Source organism: Sander vitreus, chromosome 8 (assembly GCF_031162955.1).
Source record: "Sander vitreus isolate 19-12246 chromosome 8, sanVit1, whole genome shotgun sequence".
Lineage (NCBI taxonomy): Eukaryota > Metazoa > Chordata > Actinopteri > Perciformes > Percidae > Sander > Sander vitreus.
Window position 1 is genome coordinate 30,439,739 of NC_135862.1, and position 16,663 is coordinate 30,456,401.

The 16,663-nt window shown below is 40.3% G+C and overlaps 1 protein-coding gene across 1 annotated transcript; it reads right to left on the reverse strand.

Annotated features, from left to right (window-relative positions):
• Positions 1 to 3,273: 3,273 nt before the first annotated feature.
• Positions 3,274 to 15,357, reverse strand: LOC144521611 (cytochrome P450 2F2-like). The gene is made up of 11 exons (XM_078256172.1): positions 15,196 to 15,357; positions 13,348 to 13,507; positions 11,035 to 11,187; positions 10,649 to 10,809; positions 7,555 to 7,623; positions 7,205 to 7,309; positions 6,914 to 7,052; positions 5,662 to 5,747; positions 5,315 to 5,416; positions 4,787 to 4,928; positions 3,274 to 3,461 (listed from the first exon to the last, which is right to left on the reverse strand). The coding sequence occupies exons 1-11, from the start codon at positions 15,355 to 15,357 to the stop codon at positions 3,274 to 3,276; spliced, it is 1,467 nt and encodes a 488-aa protein (XP_078112298.1).
• Between the last annotated feature and the right edge of the window lie 1,306 nt (positions 15,358 to 16,663).

A 16,663-nucleotide genomic window follows, 5' to 3' on the forward strand; every position in this document is an offset into this window, starting at 1 on the left:
CTCACCTGGTAGAGCTCGCGCCCATATACAGAGGCTCGGTCCTTGACGCAGCGGCCGCAGATTCGGTTCAGACCTGCGGCCCTTTGCTGAACGTCATTCCTCTTCTCTCTCTCCCCTTTCATGTCTAAGCTGTCACAAATAAAGGCCTAAAAAATGCCAACAAAAATAATCTTAAAAAGAAAAGATTCCAGTTATTGTTTTGCCCTGGTTTCAGTTTAATTTGCTACTTTGCTCATTGATGTTTTTTGCTCCTCTGCTCAGAACCGCTCAGAACCAGCTCCAATCTGCCTCCTACCTGGTGCACTCCAACTAATTCATTCGAAGTCAGACCTGCTGCTTGCTCCACTGAGTCCTGCCTAACCACCGGTTTGAGAGTCTGGGGGATGTGTTGACAGTAGTTTATAGGCTGCCATTAGTTGTAGAGGCAGTGTACATTACATGGTTTTGCTCTGTAAGTGAAAATAGGTTAGTTATTTATTTTAGCAATATTTTTCTGATAACCTGAGTAGGACTACCTCAATGTTTGGTCTGTACTGTACTTTATGTTAATGTTAAAAGGCAAAATACAGTTATTAACTTGAAAGTAAAGCATTCCTGGTGTTTTTTTTGTCATATTGCAATAGCCTGTTTACACTGATTTTATACCAAACAACTAATCAAAGCTGATACTGTACGGTAATAAATAAATCAGTCATAATAACATATTACTGTACATGTTTGGAATTCCTTATATATAGCTATGCAGTGTTGAGCACTGAGCTGCCTGGATGGAACGCAGCAGGTGATACAACACTCATTAGTACCACCAGAGACTTGAGACTTGATTTGGACTTGAGCTCAAAGACTTGAGACTAGACTTGGACTCGAGCTCAAAGACTTGTGAGCATCTCTGCCTGTACCTCCTTCCAGATGGTTATCACAAGGTGGTGGCTGTGGCTCAGGTGGTAGAGCTGTCGTGTACCAATCAGAAGGTTGGTGGTTTGATCCCTGGCCCTGCAGTCCCAAGACGAAGTATCCTCTGGTAAGACACTGAAACCTGAATTTCTCCTGATGCTGCGCCATCGGTGTGTGAATGTTTATCTGATGAGTAGGTGGCACCTTGTACTGACAACAGACTACAGGTGGCACACTGTATGAATGTGTGTGAATGGTTCCTGTACTATGTTAAAGCTAACCCTCAACACAGAGACTTAAACAGGCATATTTTCATACACAAGGCTATTTTGGGCTATCTACTTCAATCCTACCTTCTGACCTATATCAGTGTCGGGACATACAATCTTCATTCCCAGGGTCTTTTCCTTCTGTCTGTTCCAAAGGTTAGAACTGAACTGGGGAAAAGGGCGTTTAAGTTTGTTGCTCCCCCTTTCCATCCATGAAACTTATTGAGCTGGTCTCATTGGTCGCTTTTTAGAGGATGTTAATTGACTTGGAGGCAGCCACATCTGGCTGTAGATGTTTTGCCTGATGTGTTTAGGATTCTGGTTGACTTTGAGGGATTTAATAATTCAGTTGTTTTGTGTTTTTGTGTATTTTGTGTTTGTACGTATGTGTGGTTGTACTGCTGCCTGTCTCGGCCAGGAAACTCTTGAAAAAGAGATTTTTAATCTCAATGAGTCTTTTCCTGGTTAAATAAAAGGTAAATAATACTACACCAGGTACACCATCAAGCTGAGGGTCATATTGACCCTGGAAAAACGAGCACTCCGTACATCTCTGCCAGCCATCCTACCATTAATCGTGTGCATGGTTATCATTGCCACTGTGATAGAGAGGTGTAATTCTAATCTATGGTCATTTGCAGTTGAGTCACAGTCACTCCATAATGCAATTGTACTGTATTTCTTTTCTTGGCATTTGGTGTTTATTGTACAGTCTATCAAACAAAACAGAGATGCAATGGAAAGACTGATAAGATATTGGCAATATTGCTGTTTATTTTTTAACTCATAAATGCATATCAATAAAATGCTACTGCAGTTAATGTTGCACACCAGACTAAAAAGATGACGAATCGGCCAGAATGGCCTTCATCATATCAATCCCAAATAAATCAATTACCAAAGCGTGTCATTCTTGTTCCTCCATGTTGACTCCAACATGTTCCAGATGGATGAAGTAAACAAAACAGAACATTTTGCCCCCTGATTGGATAGTTTGACTTCTCCTCTGATTGGATGGTCAGTGGGCAATGTGCTGATTGGCTAGTCAGCTCAGGGTCAAATCTCTTGCTTGTAACTTGTAGCTTAGTCTGTAACTTCAGGGCCGCACACACAGATAGCAAATTTGTATGTCCGTCGCTCACACTTTGTGAAATGTCACTATTGAAAATATTCCTCCACCATTTTTATTTACACATGCACAACCTAATTCTTCAGCTACAAAACTTTTTACACACTTGCAAATTACTGTATATCTGTGTGCACAAAACCTTTTCACACATGCACAAAATAATTCTACATCATTTCACAAGCTCAAAATATTAAAGACCCTTATTTGATTCCATAGTCATTTGAATACATTGGTAGGCCTGGTGGTAAGGACACATGTCAAAGCATGTTATGGAATCAACAAGTTCTCCAAAATAACAGCAAAAATGTTCATCCAAGCCCTACTCAAACTACTCAGAAGTGTTTTCCTGATCTGATGCTCCCATCGGCATGACAACATCATTTGTCTGTTCCTTTAAAAAAGGTTACACATCACTGTTGGAAAATAAATCACTTTTATGACTTTACAATGCTATGGTTAAGGTTTGGTTCAGTTTAAGCACAACAAGATCTTGGTTTAGAGAAACATTATGGTTTGGGTTAAAATAAGTACTCCGTTTAGGCTACAGAAACACCATGGTTCTATTAAGGTTAGGGGATCTTTGTCGATGTTTTGTTGACCATTCCACTCACCCGGACCTCTGCTATGCAGACTTAGTCACTTTAAAACATCACCTGACTTCCTCCTTTGCTCTTATAATAATTTCTACAGTTGTGTAAAAACATGTTTTGGGGTACTTACTGAAACAACTGATGCTGTCGTTCTTCCTGGGAGGACAGTCTCAATTCAAAAGTAAGTCTATATCTACTTAATGGAACACACAGTACATTAAAAGCACATTGTAGCCTGTAACCTAAACAGATATAATGTAGCTATGACGCCTGGCATAATTCACTATGTGTGTTAGCTGTCATAGCTAGCATATAGATAGTGACTGCTGTGAATAGGGCAGCTGAAAACTAAGGAAAGAGCAAATGGCAGTCGGTGTGTCTGCAGACAGCCTCACTGTGTTGCCCTGAGTTGGATCTTCATGCGATAAGGTTTTGGAGTCAGCGTGACCCCATAGACTGGAGTATAGTCTGGCTCTCCTGCATCCTCAGGCCAGATGAACTTAAACTTCCTCAGGAGGGTCACCATGATGAGGAAGAGCTCCATACGAGCCAGACCCTCTCCAAGACACATACGAGGACCTGGGACATGAAAAAAGACCTCAAAATCATCTAATGAAGCTTAGCATGAGTTCCATTCTCATTACCCCTCTTTCTCTCTCACCCTCTTCCTCTTATCAGCTGATTAGGGGCGTTTTACTCTTTTAAGGCGCTTTCACACCTATAGTTCGGTGCACTCGGTGGTGATTCGGGGGTAAAGTTGCAACATTGTTGCATTTTTCATTTGGTTCGGTTTGCTTTTACACTGTACTTTGTCAAACGCACCAAACACTGTAAACACACGTCACACGATTGAGACGGTCGCTTGTTTATTGGACAGAATATCCGAAACTCGCCGATAATTCTGGTCTCAGAAATAATGGAGCAACACCATTTATAACATCTTGGGTTTTCTGGTTCTGCTTTAGCGTTTCTAATATTTTAGAAGAAGGCGATCAATGTGAGCAGCTGACACGCAGCAAGCGAAGGAGAGAGAGAGTTGATGATGTCACATAGACGACCAGCCATGGGGGCTCGAAACAGCTTATGGATATGAAAGTTATCATCCCTTAAATCATATATAAGTCCGTAAATTGTGTACAAGGTTAAAATTGCAGGCTAGTAAATGCTCTGTTTTTGGTTTACTTCCTGTATTTGGGTAAGATCGCATTCTCACCTGAAGTGAACCGACCTCTAGTTCACTTGGAAACGAACCGAGACCCCCGTTTTCAAGTGGACCAGAGTTTGCTTGTTTGATCCGCACCATAGTTCGGATGAGCTTTCACACCAGCCCAAACCAACCGGACAATCCGACCAAACGCTCCAGGGTTTGGTTTAAACGGACCAAACGAGGTAGGTGTGAAATCAACCTTAGTTAAACTGCTCAGATTTAGCCATGGTCTCTATCAGCAAATCATGTCCATGCTGTCAACATTTAACAAAAATGTCTCCTCTATTGCTGTCAGCCGTCATTTCAGTGTGAATCGTCACAACCTTTCTCCACCCTGCCTTTAGTACATCATTTCCAGCGTCCAGGTCTGAGATCGCAAAGCCCGCCCCACTTCTCAACCGTCCAGATTTCAGCCTCCTCTTCATTCATCACCACCACCACCGTCAGTGTCTAGACTCCATCAAGGGTACCTTACACTACTCATGGCTTCTCTAAACCCTTTAAAATATGATTCCGTCACAATGGGGTCTAATCGCCAAAGACTTTTTCAGTTATCATCTATTGTGCATGTGTTAATTAAATAATTGTTCACTTAAAACTAGTCTCCTGACTGAATAACGGTTTGATTAAACCCACTGTGTCTGCATGCCACTGAAGGTGTGATATAATTGAGTTTTGTTTGGTCATGCGCTTATACCTGCAGAAAAAGGCATGAAGGCCTCTGGTTTAACAAACTCTCCCTGGTCATTGAGGAAGTTTTCAGGGTTGAATTCATTGGGGAATTTCCATTGTCCCTCCTCATTCAGCACTGAAGTCAGGTTAGGGATGATCAGTGTGCCCTTAGGAGAAAATATCCCAGTTAGAAGGCTAAATGCCGTAAACATTCTTAGTAAAACTTTACAATCATTCACTGAAAAAAAACAAAAACAATCAGGCCTGCCTTATTTCACGATTCAAAATGTCGTCAAAACTTGCTGTTTACAACATTAGCGTTAGCTTGCTAGTTTTGGGTTGTTTCCTGTAGTGAAGGCGTTTTGACACAAATATAGCAGTAAGCTAGAGGAGGGGCTTATCCTGGTTATGTATTTCCTTGATCCAGACTAGAAAATCTGTTACCAACATTGAAAGACACTTAATTTTTCTTACACTTACTGCTGATCCAGTACAGTGAGGTTTCTTTCCACAACACTTCACTATAGTGTTCACTATACCAGTTGCTTCTTACCCTGGGAATGGAATATCCCATGAGCTCTGTGTCTTTAGTTACACAGTGAGGGACGCTGAGTGGAACAGTGTTGGCTATCCTCTGCACTTCATGGATCACAGCCTGGATGAAGAGAATTTTAAACATGTTCTTATGCTTTATGTGACTTGGGGCAGAAGAAAAAAAATTAAGACTTTTTGTGTAAAAGTAGACCAATAAACTTGCAATATGGGAACCTGCCAGCAATATGTTGACAACCAGGCAAACAAGATCATGATAAATGTGGTTCATTCCCCTACCTACCACTTAGACCCATGTGTAAACATAAAATAAAATTGACATTATGTCAAATATGCCTGATGATTTACCTGCATGTAAGGCATGTTGTGTCTGTCGTCGAAACTGGCCCGATCCTTCCCTTCCAACACCTCGTCGATCTCCTGCTGACAACGCTCTGACAGATAAAGCAGAGAGAGATAACAAAAATTAGCAATACAATTGAAATGGGAAGACGATGACACGATGAACAACATGACTGAGTGTGGGTGAATGGTAAACCTGGATGCAGGTATAGAAGTAAAAAAATCCATTTACTCTTGTTACTGAAATAGTCGTTTTTCTGTGTACTTTTAGTACTATTTTAGAGTTAGGGTCCACAAGGCTTGTCCGTCTTCCCACTAGAAAAAAAAAAAAAAAAAAGTCCCACAACACTCTTTGGCTATCATGTCATAGAAGTCTATCATTGGGCCGCACCGAATTGAACTGATCATTGTTCCATATTCAAATGTATGTCCATCATAGTCACTGTATCTAGGTACACATTGGGTCATCTTATATAGAAATGAAAACACCTAATCACTGTAGCTATATTGTTAAGTGCAGATTTTTCATTCAGTGCAGCCAGTATGTGTATTGTAGTAGGAGCGTTCAAATAGGCATCAGCAACCAGACAACCCCCTCCAGCTTTAGATGATGCACTAATATCTGGTATTTAAATAACTTTGTCCCATCTGGAAGCAGCAGGTTCTCAAGGGTTATTTTCCGACATGAACATTTGCTCAGGTCCGTATGTACAAAGTAAGGAATCAAATGTTTGGGCCCATGTTATGGCTGTTGAGCTGGCACATATTCTGCTTTGGGCGCTGGGACCAGGGGAGGTCTGGTTGTTGTACCCTGTTGCTGCTGATACCTTGAATGGCTAGAAGGTGGAGCCTCCAGAACATAGATACATTTACATACAACGACTAATTTGTACAGCATAGTGCGTTATTGTGATTAGCGAGCTATGGAATTTAATTAACTATTTCAGAGGGGACACATTTGTGCTAAATTGTGCCTTTACTGCAGAAATATGGTGTACCTGAGCTGTTGCTGTGATTTACAATATACTGTTCTTTTATAACTGAAGTGAGAGCTTTGTCCATATTTGCAGCAAAAAGTCAAGTGTATTATTGGTTGGTGTTGCATCTTGTCACTGCCTTTTTCAAAATGCCCTTCTGTTTATGACTTTCATACAAATAATTCAAGAGCATGAAATGAATAGATCAACTTTTAGATAAAAAGACAATGGTAAAACTATGGAGCCGGTGGCAGAAAAGCAATTTACATGTGCCTGCATACCTTGTATGTGTGGGTAGGTCATAAAGTAGAGGAAACCAGTAAGCAGGGTGTTGGAGGTAGTGTCTGTCCCAGCAAAGTGAAGATCTAGAGCATACATCCTCAGTTGTTCTTCTTCAAAGGAAGAACCATCATCGCCTCTCTTAAAAAATGGAGAATGATTGTTTTATACAAACATACATTAAATGCAATCATGCCTTACTGATACACACAAATACACACTATGAGACATAATGAAACTACAAGCGCTTGTACATTTGGTAGTGAGCTGATCACACACACACACACACACACCTTATCCATTTCATCCAGATAGCAGTCAACAAAGTCTCGTGGCTCTCCAGGGACTCGGGTCTTCTTGTGCTCTTTCATCAAACGAATCGCAAGATTCTGACAAGTCTGAAAAACGCTCAAGTTCAACATTCATAATTTGTATTAATTTACCTTTATTTCCATTCCACTGTCAAAATGCTTGCTATGTTTTAAATGTTGTCACTGTATGTGTGACTAGTAAAAACATCCATTGATGTTTCTTTGTTTTACGTTTAATCCTTAATTAAATAATAATTATTTCTTTTAAATTTAGACTTTTTCCATGATTTAATATAGATATTTACATTAAGTTTTAGGTCCAATTAACATACCTCAACATTTTTAAAGGCCTTGGCGAAGGGCAGCGGCAGGCCACGAATAATGGGAAAGGAGTCATAGAGCTGTAAAAAGAAGATACATAATTAGTTCATTTCATTACAAACCATAGCCTGTATAAAATATGGTAGTAGTTTCCATAACGTCAGCCATAGGTTTCTAAAGAGCCAAAATGAAGCTCCAAGTGGGTGACTCCTGTTGGCTCTGACAGTCAAGGTCTTGGCAGTGGGTTACGCTGCCTAACTCTCGGCTAATCCAAAAATGGGGAAAGAGGTGGAGCGTGGATTGCTTTTCCTAGGGTTCCCGGATGTTAACACTGAATTTTATACATTAAATTTTGCAGCTGAATTTTGCCTATTGAATTTGAAAATATGAGTTGAATTTTATAAATTGTATTTTGCATCTAAATTTGGTATATTTAATGTTGAACTTTTGATTCTGAATTTGTGAACTTAGAAAAATAAAAGGTGAGAATGAGTTGTTGAAAATTCAGAGGCAAACAATTCAGATACATAATTTTAATGCATAAATATTCAGTGCTAAAAATTCAATGGCTTTTTAATTTCAAAATCCGATGAATCCTTAATGGTCATGGGTAGCCTAAATGGGTTCCATTCAGACCTTAACATTAAGTCTTTTACTGTAAGATGTCAAGACATTTTCACTTGGCTATACCCAATGTTTAGATCTGTTGTATTTATGCAAATTAGCATATGCAGTTATTAGCTTATGCACAGTTTGCCCCTGTTAAACTAATTCTTTCAAGGTTTTTTATTGACTGACAAAATTGCAATACATATTTTCCCCTTTTTAACCAGAACATAACTCCCCCCGCCCCCATATCCCACCCAATTACAACCAAACCTGTATTAAAGATTACTACAAGAGATAATTTAAAACACAGACTAAATTATAATACATAAAACATAAAGGTTGAGAAGGTACAGAATGACAAAAAGTAAAACACACCTTAAAATCATAAAAAAAAGAAAGAAAAGAGAAAAAGAAAATTAAAGAAAAAAAAAAAGGGGGGGGGGGGGGGGAGAATCGCTACTCCGAAATTGTTGTAGTTGGTTTCTCAAAAAATGTCAAGAAGGGGCGCCATATTTTGTAAAATGTTTCCTCAGATCCCTGGGTAGTGTAACGTATTTTCTCTAAATTCATACAGGACATAATGTCTCTAATCCAATGTGAGTGGGAAGGAGGAGCAGGGTCTTTTCCACTTGATTAAGTTAATTCTACGAGCCAGTAAGGAGGAGAAGGCCAATACCTTCAGCTTCACCTTAGGCAAGCCCAAATTGGGAGCAATGCCAAAAATGGCAGTAAAAAGGGTTTGGCTCAATCTGATGGTGAAGTACTTCAGAAATTGTTTAAAAAACTGAAGTCCAGGGGTTAGGGTGTGACACATCCAGAACATGTGAAAGAGTGACGCAGGTGCGCTCTTGCAGCTATCACAGGTCGGGTCGACGACAGGGAACATATGAGCTAGTTTGGTTTTGGATATGTGGAGACGATGTACTACTTTAAATTGCACAAGAGCATGTCGGGCGCACATGGAGGTAGAGTGTATACGATCCAGGACTGAATCCCACATGTGATCAGTGAAGGCACAACCTAGATCCTGTTCCCACATGGTTCTTATAGCTGTTAAAGAGGGAATATGCAACTTCGAAATAAGGTTATAAAAGACCGAAATTGTGCCTTTTAATGTGGGGTTAACAGAAAGAAACATATCGACAGGATTGGCTGGGGGTTTATTAGAGAATTAACTTCTGTATATAATGCCTGATCTGTAGAAATCTGAAAAAAACAAACAAACAGTCTTTACGATACCAAAGTTCTTCGTCAATTGAGAAAAGCTAGCAAATAGATCAGTAATAAATAACTGCCAATGCAGATTAAGTCTTTTTTATGCCAGATCTTAAATGCACCGTCCACCATTGAGGGAGCAAACAAATGATTAGCTGCAATTGGGCTGAGAAGTGAAAAAGTCTGCAGACCAAAATTCTTCCTAAATTGGGTCCAGATTCAAAGGGAGTGCTTAACCACAGGATTACTGTTGGGAATAGCAGAAGAGAGTGGGAGTGCGGCGCTTAAGAGGCATTCTGATTCAATATTTTTGGGGGAGTATAATATGTTCATTAACCGGCGGGTATTATAAATTGAGTGGCGTCCCTTTATGACGCCAGTTTGGTCGGGGGATATGATAGACGGAAGAGCATCCTCCAACCTGTGGGAGAGGATTTTGGCAAGTATCTTTACATCCGTATTTAATAGTGAAATTGGTCTGTATGATGCACCATCTAGTGGATCTTCACCCTTTTTTAACAGCAGGGAGATACAGGTCTGATAGAACGAGGGGGGGGGGAAACTATGTTCAGAAAACTGAACATAAAAAAGGCGATAATTTGGCTGACAATTTCTTAGAAAAGTCAGCTGAAAGTCTGTCTGGGCCAGGAGATTTACCTGATTGCATAGAAATTATTGCTGCAATAATTTCCTTCTGAGTAATAGGTGCCTCGAGGCTATGTCTCAAGTCTTGAAAGGGAAGGCATGATTAGTTACTGAAAAAGGTTTCCATAACAGTTACATAAACTATACAAATTTGAATAAAATATTTTGAACTTTGTTAATAAATTTCTGATCTGGTGATGTACACCCACTGCCTGTCCGTATACCAGGAATAAGTTGCGTCGCTCTAAATCCGCGCAGATGATTAGATAGGAGTTTGTTAACAAACAATTTCAAAAAAACATTTTTTGTTTGTCTTGATGTAAATAATGAACTCAGTCATTTTCATGGTGATATCTAAAGGTTAACATTTTTACCCTATTCACGTGAGAAAAAGAATGAATAGGCGTATGAATAGGCTATATTTGGGTCTTTTTCAAAACTTTCCCCTAATGGGATTCTTTGGGGCTTTTTTTCCCTTACTCGGGACACATTGAGGATACAAAAATCAGTTGAGTTTGCTTCTGTTGCAATTTGTTCTACCTTTTTTCATAAAATGACTGAACTAAATCCTTTTATGAATTTGAACATTAATATTGTTGATATTTCTTCTAAGGCAGAAAACATGTTTTGACTCACCATAGCCCATGGTCCATTGGATATCTTGGCATTCTCAGTAAAGCATCGAACAATAACTTTGATGAACTCATCATCATACTCGTAGCGTGTACCAAACAGAACCTGGCAGATGATGTTGGAGGCCGCATTATGAAACATAACTTGAGGATTCAAGGTATTGCCTGTAAAGACATAATGTTGACAAAAGTATAACATAGCATTGTACAGTACAAAAGAAAATTAAACCGCACAATGCAAAATTAATTAATATTAATGGAAATGTATGATCAATGCCCACCTTTTCATATTATCAAACAATATTAGAGTATTTGTGCTGCTCAGTTTTCCCTGATTAAAGTTAACCCTCCCATCCGTATGAAGATTGTGTGGACCCTCAGATGACATACCAATGCTCTTTTCCAGTTCATCAATGGTGTAATCTATCTCTCCATGAATCCTCTCCTCCATGGAATTCTTCCCCATACCAAAGTTCCTCAAGGTTGTAAGAGCAAAGCGACGATGTTCCTTCCAACTAGAGCCATAATCTGCCAAAATCACTCCTAGGTATAGTATAGTGACACAAAGAGCATACAGTATGAGCTTACATGTCATCTAATGTTTAAAGTCAAAACTGTCCAATGTGTGCATTGCTGTTCTATTCCAGAGCATATGTACTTTTCAACCTGTTTTAGTATTAACTCTTCACAGCATATTAATATCCTTTTTTAACTTTCAAACCTGAGGCAGCTCTATGAGGGATTCGAGACAAGATTCAGTGAAGTTTATTCATAGTCATTTTCCATAGTAAGTTACTCTTGACCTGAAGTCAATGAGAAACTATCGCCTCTTAAGCATGCTTTCCTGCAATTAGAAGATTCTGCTAAAAGTTCCTTATCTCAGGCCAGTTATTAGCAAATAATATGCAATGGCTATTTCACATGTTGCTACAAACAAATACTAGGAATTCTCCCAATCATTGCTGCATCACTTTAGGCACAAAAAGCTTTTGATCAGTCTTGTCGAACTAGACCTGCAAGCAGGCGTGAACGGGGTCAAAAGCCCCCTGGCGCAACTTTTTGCAACAAATGCACCTGGAACTGGCCAGGAGGTGACTGCCGATACCTTAGCCAGGTTCGCCTGCACACTACATTGAGCCGCGACGTAACCTAGAAAGGAGACGAGGAGGCGTGGAACTCCTACTTCTCAGCCTTGACGAAGAAAGAGTTCTCCAGTAAGCTTTGCAGGACTGACTGGACACGGTAGACATGCTCCTCTTAGGACTTGGACATGGTAGACGAATACATAGCGATGTCTCTCGGCACGTCATTAATCAAAACTTGGAACATGTGGTTCGGGCATCTCCCTAGGGAGGTGTTCCAGGCACGTCCAGCTGGGAGGAGGCCTCGGGGGAGACCCAGGACTAGGTGGAGGGATTATATCTCTAACCTGGCCTGGGAACGCCTCGGGATCCCCCAGTCGGAGCTGGTTAATGTGGCCCGGGAAAGGGAAGTTTGGGGTCCCCTGCTGGAGCTGCTACCCCCGCGACCCGACCCCGGATAAGCGGATGAAGATGGATGGATGGATGGAACATGGCGGGGATGTCAGACCAAAGGGCATGACTAGGTATTCAGTTTCCAGTAGGGGTAATGAAAGCAGTTTTCCACTTGTCGCCCTCTTGCATCCTGACCAGATGATAGGCATACAGAGGTCGAGCTTAATTAAGATGGTCGCCCCCTGGAGCAATTCAAAGGCGGAGAAGATGAGAAGGAGTAGGTAGCGGTTCTTGATAGTTCTTAAAAAGCCTGGTTTGGAAGAGGGGTCTTTGGTTGGAGAAAGACAGAGAGGAAGTATGGCTCACCAGTAATCTACCCTGTACTGGTGAGCCCTGTCTTTTGATGGACAGCAGGAGGCATAGTTGCTAGCCTGACCACAGTATATGCAAAGATTAGCCTATCATCGACGCTCCTTCTCTCGCGGCACGGCTGTCTTGGAACACAATAGACAGACGGTGGCGGAATGCCCCGACACTTAAATTCAACTAAAATGTAACGGTGAACCATCAGTGTTCGACCTACAGTTTGTTGAGATGCCTCTCCAAACGCAGAAACGAAGCGCAATCACACCATAAAACGTTAAGACACGTTAAGAAAAAAGATCCGTATTTTGCCATAATCCAATGACACGAAAAAAAAGAAGTAATCCACAGCGATCAGTAGATCCACAAAAAGGGTCACGGTGTATGCAGCAAGGCCTACGCGCGTCACATTCACCAGCCTGCTCCAAACAGGTGAACGAGGCCTCTCCACTTCGCCGTTTAAACAAAGTGGAATAAAATGTATAAAAGTCCAAATCTACACAAAACGCACAATCAACGGCAAGATGTCCAGACTAGTGCAACGTTCATTTTCGTTTTTTGCGTCCTGCATATGCGTGGACAATGGTCTCAGGTGAGAGACAGAGCCCTGAAAAAATATATTTTTTACTAAAGCAGTAGGCCTATATGAAATCAGATGTATTATACCTACCACCATTTAGTTGTTTTGTGTTATTTAAAATATTTATAAAATATCTGGTCATGCCAGAAGTAATTATTCCACTCATTTTTGCAACAATGCAATTACCCGTTACCCGTTACCCGTCCTACAGTAAGGTATCTCTTTTTTAATTAGCTAAGTTTGATAATACATTCCCTGCCCTATAACATATCATGACTGTTCTACCTTTCTTCTGGGTGTCATTGACAAACAGGTCTTGGGGTCGTCCAGCAAAATCAGTGCCCTTGGTCACCATAGCCTCCTTCATGGCCTTCATCCCATTGATGATAACAGCTGGTCTGGTACCAAGAAACAGACTGTAGACATTTCCATAAGACTTCCTCAGCTGGGAGAGAACAAATAACATATCAGTGTTTAAAATACACACATATATATATATATATATAATGATAATAGCTATCTAAATCTTCATAAATACTTTACATAGTCTTAATTAACTATTAACAAGGTATAATATTCATCAAATGCAACTTTATAATAGCCATCCAAATAATGTTTATTTACGGCTTATGAACAATTTCTTAATCATTAACAAATACTCAATATAACACATAAGATGTTGTGATTTGGGCAACAATAAACTGTTAGAATAACATAAATTATAGCATAATTAATAATTAATAAACATTAATAATGATAATTTCGTTGTTAGTTAACAATAAAATAACTATTAAAGGTCCCATGACCTGGTGCTCTTTGAATGGTTTTATATAGGCCTTAGTGGTCCCCTAATAATGTATCTGAAGTCTCTTTTATATAGACCTTAGTGGTCCCCTAATACTGTATCTGAAGTCTCTTTCCCGAAATTCAGCCTTGGTGCAGAATTACAGCCACTAGAGCCAGTCCCACAATGAGCTTTACTTAGTATGTGCCATTTCTGTGTCTGTAGCTATTTAGGAGGAGGGGGGGGCAAGGTGGATAGTGGGGGTGTGGCCTTGACCAACTGCCACTTTGCTCGTTTGAAAGCCATGATGTCTCTCTCTTTCTCATGGGCGGGCCAAATTCTGTGGGCGGGCAAAGCAGAGAAAGGGGAGGTAACCTTGCTCCTTATGACCTCATAAGGAGAAGATTCGAGATCGGCCCATCTGAGCTTTCATTTTCTCAAAGGCTGAGCCGGATACCCAGGGCTTGGTTTACACCTATCGCCATTTCTAGCCACTGGGGGACCATAGGCAGGCTGGGGGAACGCATATTAATGTTAAAAAACCTCATAAAGTGAAATTTTCATGTCATGGGACCTTTAACTTAAACCATCATTTTATCATTTATTAATGGTTATTATAGAACGTTACCCTGCATGTCAGTCCGGTTCGTAAATGTGTAAAAGCCTCTCTAAATACGTACTGAGATCTGTGAATCTGTACAGTTTAAAGTCGTTTCATATTTCTGTTTTTCCATTATGCAAATTAGCAAAAAATCCATCATGGCGGGATGTTTACGGTCCAAGATGGGTTTTTTTGTAGAGCAGAGTGAGCTGGATATGTGACATTTCAAGTCAATCGCACTTACAGTGTAAAAGGCGTGGCATTTTGGGCGTTAACTATAGTGCTACTATGTGGCTGATTGGGCTCATATTTATTGTGAAGCATTTACACATGATTTCCAGTTACGGTGAAAAGGTTGACCGATAAGACCCTATCAAGCGGCGAAACATTGGCGTCAGTGTCGGTGTTGCCAAAGGTCTTATTGACTTTTCAGCCAATAATATCCATGTACACATCTACAGATTTGTCTACACATATACGGTTGTTGTACTCTCTACAGATTTGGAAATATTGTTGCTACAGTGGCCCCATACCTGTACTGCATGGGTTGGCTATAGTCCAAGTGCACAGGCAGTCAACTTTGTACAGACAACCTGCTATGAGTAACCTTTACCCTCAGAAGCATATTGTGCTTGTGCCATTGTAGATACATTTTAAGTAGGTACTAATAATAGCAATTACATCAATGTCATAACAATTTCAGGTTTTGGAAGAGCAAAACATCATTCATTTTAATGATTTTTCTTACCCTCTCAAAGTCCTTCAGCGGGTTCTCTAGGCTCAGGTGCAAAATATTCCCTAGTATCGGCAGGATAGGGGGTCCTGGTGGGAAGTTTTTAGGCCTCTGGGATTTGAGTAGAAGAATGAGAAAAACAACACAGAGCCATAGCAGAATGATAGAGGCAAACATGGTTAAACTGATGTGGCTAAACTGAAGAGGAAAGCTGACTGACTTGCTTTCAAAGTGTAGCTCAGCTCTTAGTCCGGCCCCTTCTGGTTGTGTACTTTGCTCCCCTGTATTAAAGGTGAATGGGAACATTTAACAGAAGCAGGACACACACTTTTAGAGGCACAAGTTGACACAGACTTTGGTTTGAATTATCCACTATAAACACTATACTCAGGTTATACTGTATATTGCTAAAGTAGTTTTAAACAAGCAAATTTAGCTTGTCCATAGTGAAAGAAATCAATGAGTTCCAGCCAGTGGTGCAATGTAATCCAAGCACATTAACTCAATTCCTATACTTAGTGCACATTTGAAGTATTTTCTTTTTTATGCCACTCTCTTGTCACAGCCCATTCTGTGACCTCTAGACTTCCCCAGTTTCCTGTTTGTTTCCCTGCCTGTCTTTCCCCGACCCCTCCTCTTTGTGTGTGTGTGTGTGTGTGTGTGTGTGTGTGTGTGCGTGCGTGTGCATGCTTCTCAGCAGGGGCCTGGCTCAGCAATCCTTACATGGCACACCTGACTCTTATCAACCATCAAACTCAGTATCAGAACCCTGGCTCTCCACTCACTCGTCGCCAGACTCTATGTGTAAACTCTCCAGGCCCATGTACATTGAAAGAAACTTGAATTGCTCTGTTGTGGAGATTGTGCAGAAAATATTCTCACCAGTTGTCTCTTCCACCTCCAGTACCTGCCAGAACCTGAGCTAAGCCTGCCACCTGTCATAACCTGCCACCAAACTCACCAGCCTGCACCAGTCCCCCACCACAAGATGCCAGATCTCCTTCCACCTGGATAGCCATCTCACCTGTTTATCATTCTAACACTCTGCGTGTGTCAGTGTGTCAGCGTCTGAATCTGCCTTGGGGTCTAAACAGAGCTTAAATCAAATCGTAATATTTCTACTTCTGCTCATTCACAGAAAAAAAAAAAAAGTACTTTTGTACTCTACTTCAATTATTTGACAACTTGAGTTACTATACAAATTAAGACGTTTGCATACAAAACAAACAGCTTACAAATGTTTTTTTTCTAAATAAAAATACCCAACAGTAAATACAGCTAAAACACATAACTGATTAAAGATTAGTCGATTGAAAGACTATTAATTGGCAACTATTTTCATAAAGGTATAAGTGATTTTTAATGCAAAAGATGCTAAACATTTCAGTTCCAGCTTCTCAAATATGAGAATTAGCTGCTTTTCCATTAACTTATTTACATTTTAATTTATTTTCAATAATTTGGAGGTTTGGACTTTTAGAAT